The 9,699-nt window shown below is 39.7% G+C and overlaps 1 protein-coding gene across 1 annotated transcript; it reads right to left on the bottom strand.

Annotated features, from left to right (window-relative positions):
- On the bottom strand, positions 1 to 4,498 carry LOC145633123 (uncharacterized). The gene is made up of 5 exons (XM_081685409.1): positions 1,315 to 4,498; positions 904 to 1,026; positions 778 to 821; positions 277 to 377; positions 1 to 58 (listed from the first exon to the last, which is right to left on the bottom strand). The coding sequence occupies exons 1-5, from the start codon at positions 4,496 to 4,498 to the stop codon at positions 1 to 3; spliced, it is 3,510 nt and encodes a 1,169-aa protein (XP_081541535.1).
- Between the last annotated feature and the right edge of the window lie 5,201 nt (positions 4,499 to 9,699).

Raw genomic sequence — 9,699 nt, 5'->3', positions numbered from 1 at the left:
TTATAAAGTGTACTGGACCACATAAAATGCAGGCTCAACAAATCTACAAACTACTAACCTGAATGACAGAAGAAAAGCAAAATCCAACAAACTTCATTAGCCTATGCAGTTATAAACTACGCAAAGCGGAAGATTATCTCAGAAATAATGCAGATCTGAAGAACATTGATTGTAATATGATGCACAGATTAATGAGCTAATTGGAAGGCTAAACACTCAAGAAAGAAGCACGTCTATGTTTATTGATTGAGATGGTCAAATATTACTTTGGCATACCTATAAAGCCGTACTAACAATAGACTGCATTCGTGCGATATCTGACCCGAACAAGGCAACATATCAGGCACACTGTTCTGTATAGCTTTGAATAAGCATCCCTGTCATTAAGCACATTAGCAGCAAATGCAGAGCTAGCAAGGTAAGTGTAATAAACCGTAAGGTAAATCAAGTGTAATGAAAAGGAGCTAAAATATGGTTAGTGCGTTGAATTAAGAAAAGCAATAAACAAACAATGCCATATTCGGTCTAAAAAGCACATTCTAAGGTGCAAGAAATAGTAGTATGGTCATGTGCAATACAGCAAGCTCAGCCTCCAATAATAACCCAAGCAGCATCAACAGTGTAAAAGATTAGAAGCGGACATGCTACAATGAAACTAAGGCAACCAGCAAACAAAATAATACAGTTCTCTTGTGAATGCATGGTCTTTTCCCCTTATATTTTTTTTCTTGATTCATCATGGTTCCTACATAAATTATTGTTGTTGGGTACATGAACCTGAGGGAGCATCACATTGTTATGTATATATGAAGACTGGGCACCTGCAAAAAAGTAACGTAATAAGAAGGAATAAAGCAAATACACATATACTAAGCTTAACTTATGAGTGAAGAAGTCACTTACCATCCTTGTTCATTCCAGGAAAGCGCATGTCTATTGCACCTAGAGATTGATTTTTGCTTATAGGCACTATCAATTTGGAACTCATGGAACTGCACACATGGTGAATATCAGCTAATCTTAGAGCTAACATTCAGAGAGTAATATAATCTAGCTAAAGCACTTAAAATGCATAATTTAGAAAGATACAGCTATTTTAAAATTTGGGGCATGCACATTTGGAAAGGTAACTGTCAAAAATAGTATACAAAGCCAATGTGAACTATACTGTCGATGAGCAAAACAATAAAAGTATAGCCTACCTTTAAATTTCTTATCGTAAAAGTTTCACAGTCGTAGTATGCATTCATTTGAACTTTGTTTCGAACAAGGAAACAGATCAGGCACGCTGCCCTACATCAGCATCAATAATACCTGCTAAACGTAAAAGTGCATAAGAAACAACATTCTTGATGGCATTTGCAGAACATTCGCTTCCTGCATTTTTCGTAAAAACACGAACATCTTTTGATTTCTTGGCCCGCGATAATGCAACATAAAGCTGCCCATGGGAAAAGCACGGGCGTGGAAGATAAATGGATACTTGGTTTAGAGTTTGCCCTTGAGACTTGTTAATTGTCATAGCAAAGCTCAATTTAATAGGGAACTGTTTCCTTTCAAACATAAAAGGGTAATTAACAGAGCTAGAAGGCCTTAAGTTGATCCTGTGTATAAAGACCTCTTCTCCTTTGTAGTGGCCAACAGCTATAACACACTGAATTACATTTGGGAAAAACTTCTTGCAAATTAGCCTGGTACCATTGCATAACCCTGAAGATGGGAGCAAATTTCTCAACAATATAACTGGGCAGTTTTCCTTTAAAATAAGTTCGTGAGGACTCATTCCACCAGGGCATAGCTTGTTAATGAATTCAGTAGGATATATACTACATGTATCATTTAGAATTGCATCAAAACTCTTGTACGTTACAGCATGTCCAGGGAATTGCTCAATCATGAAGGTGTTAATTGAATCCACATCATCATTCATGGGCGTTAAAATTTCCTTGCGAGCAAAGACCTCACAATCAAACCGCCCATGGGCAATTTCAGGAAATGTTGCTTCTGTAACAGATGCTACTATTTCTTTGGAACTATCATCGCACTGTACGATTTGTTCTGGCAGCTCGACAAAGGCATTTTCTGATTGCTGCAGTTCACCGTTACCCAAAGCAAGCAGAAAAGCAGAATATAATGGATCTTCACGTGCTCTAATGTTCTCCGTCAATCTAAATCTTATAAACTCGGGCCACAGATACGAAGTCACAATGCTTGTTTCAACTGCTTCCTTCATAGTTTTCCGAGGGACTACTGGCAAAACTTGTCTAAAATCTCCTCCAAAAACAACAACTTTCCCTCCAAACAATAGCTTATTTCCACAGATATCTTGCAATAAAAGGTCTAAAGACTCAAGATTCTGTTTTCTAGCCATTGAAGCCTCGTCCCATATTATCAAAGTAGTTTCCTTCAACAGTGCTGCTAAGCTACCTTGTTTTGGAACATCGCATGCTAAAGAAACTTCGTCATTGATTGGGATCTTGAATCGGGAGTGAGCAGTTCTGCCCGAAGGAATATTTGCTGCGGCAATTCCCGATGTAGCTGTAGGCAAAACAATCTTGTTCATTTGTCGTATTTCTGCATATAGCGCATTGTAAAGGAAAGTTTTCCCTGTACCACCAGGCCCATCAATAAAGAAAGCTCCGCCTTTCTGCTGTATAACATGTTCCATTATGCTTTCAAAAGCAGCATTCTGTGCAGCATTCAACTGTGCACGACAGCTGAGGCAATCTGCTGGTATCGGCGCATCAAGAGCATCTAAAATGTCTTTTGTGCGCCTAAACTCATCACTAAATTGAGAATTTAATTCCTCCAGACCAAAAGATGCAAGAGATTTTCCCATGGCCTCAAGGTGCTGTTCTATTGCTCGGGCTGTAAGCTGTTGTATTTTCCATGGCTTATTTGGAAATCTGTGAGAGAAGTCTTCTGCAAGAGAAGAATAATACGTATTCCATAAAGCAGCAGGATCATTCGGTTGACAAAACAACAACACCGTAGCAAAAAGGCGGCGTAAGGCAGCAGGCATATGAGTCTCACAAGCCTCTGATAATGTTGAATTAGCTACATCATCATCTTCTACAAGGCCAAGCTTTAAAGCAGCTTCTTGAAAAGTCGGGCATAGACACCCATTGACAGTACATAAATCTTCAAAAGACTTAGGACTTTTCACATTTAACAAGAGCAATCTGAGGAAGAATCGTTCACCTTCTGCAGGGAAAACAAATGCTAATCTCCCTACTGAAATCCTATTTTGGACCCTTTGTTTCCACTTTTTGTCACCTTGATGCCATGTGTAATGCTCACAAAATTCACCGTACAAATACCCTAGTCCATGTTCGGACGCAGCATTCATTGCAAAGAATTCAGTTAGTTGAGTTCTTGACCGCTTTAAGTCTGAAACAACAGAACGGAGCCTTTCATGAGGATGAATGTGAACAGTCTGCATATTAGGTAAATGAACTTGGAGGGGTAAAACTGCAGGATACATTTCAAACAAATCAAAACTGAATATTCTCCATGCAGCTTCACAAGGGGATACCCATCTCCCCGATTGGTATTGGTCAATTTCATCTACAGTCTCACCAGTAGAAGGCACAACATTGTATGAAATTCTAGCATGCCCTTTATATATATACTTGTATAAATACTTAACCGCCTTGATCGTCGAACACACTTCAACATTTAGATGGCAATCAAACAACAAAGAAAGATAGGGATTGTAAGGAATGACCCATTGGTTGTCTAGCTGTGCACTTCTTATGGTTACCTTTTCTCCAGTCTCTCTTCTACGGTAGATAGGATAACCATCTCTATTATTAGTTGTTTCATTGCAGAACGGTTTAGGATACTTATTCTTACAACTGAGCCTGGAGGCATCCTTGCGCATACATGGGCATTCTGGGTTCAATACCCCGCAAGGGCCATGCATCATATGCGCAAGCACAATTTTTCTTAAGCTAAGATTAGCTAGATCAGGTATTTCAGCACAAACAAAACGATCATAATCATCTGGAGACTTCAACTTGTATTTAGGCTTGAGAATAATTAAGAAGTGAGCGTGAGGCAAGCCTCTTTTTTGAAACTCGATTACATATACCATTGCAGCAACTTCTCCAAAAAATTTTTTCTCCATGATTTCTTTCTTCAGTGCGAGTACTTTTGCTCTGAATATTCTAGCAACCAAATCCGGCCTATCCTGTGCTGTCTCACCATTAGCAAGCTCAGCCTTTATTTCTGGCCAATTAGCGTTGCAGGTAATGGTAACAAAAAGATCTGGCTTACCAAAGCGGTGAACTAAAGCCATAGCATTTAGGTACCTTTTCTTCATATCCCGAGGCCCACCGATATAAGTCGGAGGTAAGATAACTCTACGGCCAACATTATGGCCAAGAGTTTCACCGGAATCCAGTGAATCCAAGATACCCTTATATAGATCAGCTCTTATCGATTCCTGGTTGTTCCGAAAGTAGTCAAGCCTTGTATTTTCAATCTTAACATACATATCAACTATGTATTGCTGAAACTAGCGGCCTGCCCGCAAAAGCATGTTATTCGGCCGAATCTGTAATTTATACGCATAGTATTCTCTTGCAGAAATGAACTTGTCTGCCCTAGTGTTGTGCCTCTTTGCACCTGTATAAAGCAGACCGGACTATAGTTAATTAATGAAAGCAATATTAAGATCCAGAATACTAACACATAACCGAACATATACAAGAAAAGAGAGTTTACGTGTTTCTTCCTCAGCTATTAACTCTGCAGCGGTATGGACAGCACAAGACATTATAGGATCAGGAATTGAGTCTGCCGCTCTCCTATTTGGATGAGAATTCTTTTTAAGCCCTTGAGTCCAACCACATTCTCCTCGAGGGAACAACAAAGGATGCTGAAGAGGATCATAACAACCATAATTATGGTAGATTCTATGGGACTCGTTAGATTGTCCAGTTACTAATATATGAGGACCCAAAGTTTGGCTAGACGAAGCATTCTCCGGCCAAATCACAGCAACATCATCAACAGAAGGAGCATTATAAACACGCTGATCAAGGACTGGGTTTTTATTAAGAACGATTGTTGTGTCCGCATGAATGCCTCTGTCCCTTAAAGAGCGGAAGAACATAGCATAAGGATTTTGCTGGGATACATGCATAAGGATACTAACCACATCCTCTCTTACTATAGGGAAACAATCTATCCTATTCTGCGCTTCACGCTGCCCATCGTAAAAATACAATTGCAGATATCTCGGACTACTATCATTAGCCAATAAGTGAGGGACAAAATGGTACATCTGGCCATGCAATTTGAAGACATAAATCCCTTTGTAAGTACTTGCATAATAGTGACCCCCAAGAGAACTATATGCAAACAAATTATTGTACAATCTAGCATATTTCCTGAAATGCACAGCTATTTCGTCTTTTGCAGTGAACAGGTAAACAAGCTCAAAAGGATACTCAGGTGCAGCTATTTCTATGTCCCCATTTCCACAACAAAAATGCAAAGATTCAAACATAAACTTCTTCGCTCCACATTTATCACAGTAGGAAGGTTCTGATAGTGTGAAAGGTGTTGCTGGTAATAGGCGGGTTGTAGCAGCAGCAAGAACATCTAAAGCGAACACAAATATAGCCAAATAAACACAGAAAGGCATTACTAACTACAATGATAGGCAAGCATATACTAATTATTTCTGTCCAATCCTCTCACCTTCTGTAGGACAGCGTTGTAAAACATTCTTGGAAACAGCAGGTGTTGTTTTGTGAACTTCACTGCAAACAGCGTAGGCTAAGTTATTTTGCCAGCAATACAAACAAGTGCAACAATATTGGCAAGCATAAGAGGTCACCACTATCAGACCAAATAGCCACGTGCACAATAGCAAAGAGCAACATAAGTGCACTCAAGCAAGCAATAGCATGTACCTAACTGGCTGTGATCCAGACAGTTGCTGCATACATTTCTGCCGCTTTGATGTTCGTCGTTGTCTAGACTGCACAGCACACTGATTGTCCAGTAAAGATGGGCTGCGTGCAAAGGCATAGTTAATTTGTTTTGCCCTTCCAATGAAAACAGTAATGCTAATCCTAAACAGTGCACCTCTAATAAATATATATACCTAGCACCTGCTGGTTGTGGCGGTCTCTGTGTAACTCTATTTATTCTGCTACAAGACCTCCGAGATAAGCGAGGCAAACCATAATGGCAGTCTATTATGCAACAGTTAACAATCATTCGACAACGCAAAATATGCTAGCACAGACATTATAGAACTGATGCAAATGTAAAAGCATTAGCCTAAGACAATACCCATGGTCACACTCTTAAGGCACTCCGTAAAAGATAGGATGTAGTAAACGTTCCAAAACGCAGTTGCCGATGCAATCTGCCAAACCAATAAACAGAGTATACTTCTTAATGAAAGAAAGGATAACCAAAACACTAAAAGCTGTACGAAACAATTAACAGTAAAGCATTAATAGTTCCATTCATCAAAAGAGGCCATATTAGGCAATACATCAATAACAGCAATTTCATTACAGCACAAAGGACTATCTGTCCATGATACTTTCATACCTAATAAGAAAAAGCTGACTAATACAGCATAAGCACAACATAGATTCTACATACATGGGCCTAAAAACGTAAATCCAAAAGGTACCTAACCTCACAACACATAACTAATCAACCATCTAATTAATCCTAGCACATTTGTAGATGGTTTCTAAAGCCTCCACATCAGTAACAAGGCGTTCAGAAGTCTGGACCTCAATGCCACCATTAGACGGCTCAGGCATACAAGTCTTTCGCTTATTCGACAGAGGCGGTGGAAGAGCTAGGACTGGAATCTGGTTTACTTCAGCGGTTGGTGTGACACATTCAGCATCTACTACACAAGTAGCTTGTTCAGGTTGGCTGGAAGGGCGTTCCAAGCACTCAATATGGCCTTTCAAAAGCAAATACTTCTCCCTTACTAAAGAACACTCTTCACTGATCTTCACAGCTCCACCATAGTTAGCATCAACTATCTCTAGGTTAAACACAGAAGCTATGAAGAAGCATGCTTTCTTCGCAACCCTTTGCTCAGCAATGGCTTTCTCAGGACAAGGGTCACTGAAAATGCATTCCATGGAAATACTATTATGAGGGCAGGTAACCATGACCCAAGACATATAACCATGCCCTTCTAACTTAGTAGTTTCAATCGCAGTCACAGTAACACCGGTCTTTCTCACTAAAACCCCCAGAAACTGTGCAAAATCTACCGAGACATGAGTGTCGTTAGATCCCACAGCCTCTCTTGTGCTGCACTCGGACCGTATACGACTCAAGTCTTCTCTGTCCTGCACTAATTCAGCGCATCGATTCTTATATAACTTAACACACAAGTGATACATCTTAATGCGCTCATGCGTGAAATCAGACACCCGAACTCTAAACCGGCATATCAATCTCTTCACAGCCTTATGCGCCGCTCTCTCACGAGACTCTTCAACTGAACTGGCATCTCCACCGTAGAAGATGAACCGCGCACGGGAATTCGGCTTATTAACCCGGACAAAGGCATTGTTCTTATCAGCATCTATGAATCCATACACCGGAGATGGAAAATGCAGCCAAGCGACAACCTTTTCCAAAAGAGGCTGAAAAGGGACAAAGACTTTGTTTGGAAGTCTAGCCATAACCTGTAATGGCAAAATCGATGTTCAGGACAGAGTACTCAGAACACAGGGTTTCACCTCCTAAGGGACACCACTCAAATCTAGCTATACCAAAGGCAAAACTCCACAATAAGCTTTAAGGTAGGCAATAAACGGAATAGCAAAGCAAAGCGTAGTGCCATTGCATACAGCACACAAAAGATAAACACATACCAACTGAACACTGAACTCATACGCACTAAATTATACTATCAGCTTCATATGCACACTAAAGCAAAGCACCACCATATAAGGCATTATAAACTGCCTAAGGCATGAAATAAATACGTGAGAGAGATGCTAATTACTACAGAAGGCAACTTAGCAGCAGGGAATACAACACATGAGAGGCAAGTACATAGCAAACGAACACTAAACCCATACACACCCTACTCACAAGCTCAAATGCACACCAAAGCAAAACATTTCCATATAACAAGGTATCATAAGCTACTTAAACCACAGGTTAAAGGAATCATAGGAATTACCTTGACAGACTTTCTAACAACGGCAGAACAGGATAAACTCCGACAACAGACCAAGCAATAAAACCAGCAAACCTGTAATCCAACAACAAATAAGGGCAAACACATAAATCCATCTATCTACTTGCTGTATCAAACAATTGATTTTAATGAGTCAAATTTTATGCAGCAAATTCACCAAAACGAATTATGTGCAGAGGCAAAACACCAACTATGTACATCAAAGCGACAATATCATTCCCTATCTACAATGCAATTACCACACAGAATGGTTTAGAGCCGATTTTAATTTCAAATTAATTAGTCAGCTATCTGGACCTAAAAAATAGATACATAAATAAATGCATGCATGTACAAACCAATAAGAGCAGAGCCAATTCATCCCAAAACCCCCTTAACAGACCAAATCTAATGCACTCTAAAACATTAAACAAGCAATGCCTCCATAGAAAAGGAAAACTGTAAATTTCTGGCTAAGCAACTCGATTTATCAGCAAGTCATTAGGCTTAAGTTCAAATCAAACACAAAGCAGGCGATGTTTCAATAGAACAGGCAAACCGCAATTCCTGGTAAACGATCTCGATTCAATGGCAAGTCATTAATCGTAAGTTCAATTTGTTAGGGATTCCGAAAGATATGCAGTCCATAATACACAGGAAAGACTGTACAACAAACAATCTAATTGCAATTAAAGGGAATCGGCAACATTCAAACGAATACCTCTGCAGAGCAAACTCAGACGAGGATTTTATATCCCAGAACAAACCCACATACCTCTATATATAGGCTATGATACACAAGGGCACCCATTATTAATAACCCTACAATTATGCAGCAAGCAAAGTACATCAAAGTCATCGGAAAGTCTTCTTCGCTAAAAAATATAAATTTTCCTTAAAATTAAAAATAGCATTGCAGTGACGGCCAAGTAAAGCACTCAAATCCGAAGCTATTCACAATCCTGACAGCCTAATACAAAAAAGGAATGCATCGAGGCAAACATGCAAGGTAATATAACACACCAAACCTGAAAATGAAAACCAAAAAGCATACCACCCATTCTTCCTAGGCAAGCACCCAGACGAAAGGAGCTTCCTTCCACACCTCATCATTCAACCAAACCAAATGCAAGAGCAGCCCAAACCAAACCAAATGCAAGAGGAGCACCCAAATCCCCAAAAGTCAAAGTAACTATGTTACAAAAAAAATTACAACACAGCTGTCACTGCAACAGAAACACGAAGGCCACCTCCTCTGTTCAATACAGATGGCAAAAGCAAAGGGATTAAGCAAGGGCAAAGTTGGCATTTCATTTAATTTAAGGGCACCTATGTCATAGCACCAAAAAACACTATTCATAAGGAATAGTAGAAAGTTTGCATTTTTATAATAGTTATGGATTGGGCCTTGCTGAACTAGGTAAACGGGTCATTCGGGTCGGGTCATATTTGGGTTGGGTTCGATTTATGTCGAGTCAGGTCAATACGACTTATGGGTATGTTTGGTATGGGTA

Source organism: Chenopodium album, chromosome 5, assembly GCF_948465745.1.
Source record: "Chenopodium album chromosome 5, dcCheAlbu1.1, whole genome shotgun sequence".
Lineage (NCBI taxonomy): Eukaryota > Viridiplantae > Streptophyta > Magnoliopsida > Caryophyllales > Amaranthaceae > Chenopodium > Chenopodium album.
The sequence above is the reverse complement of the archived record's forward strand: the minus strand, read 5'-3'. Positions and strand labels throughout refer to the sequence as shown.

Excerpts from the sequence above, each read along its gene's own strand:
- LOC145633123 (XM_081685409.1), bottom strand. The coding sequence starts at position 4,498 with ATGTATGTTAAGATTGAAAATACAAGGCTTGACTACTTTCGGAACAAC. Across the intron at positions 1,027-1,314 it reads TGCACTTTTACGTTTAGCAG|CTCTAAGATTAGCTGATATT; the intron begins GTATTATTGATG and ends TCTGAATGTTAG. Across the intron at positions 59-276 it reads TTGTTAGTACGGCTTTATAG|GTTAGTAGTTTGTAGATTTG; the intron begins GTATGCCAAAGT and ends TCTGTCATTCAG.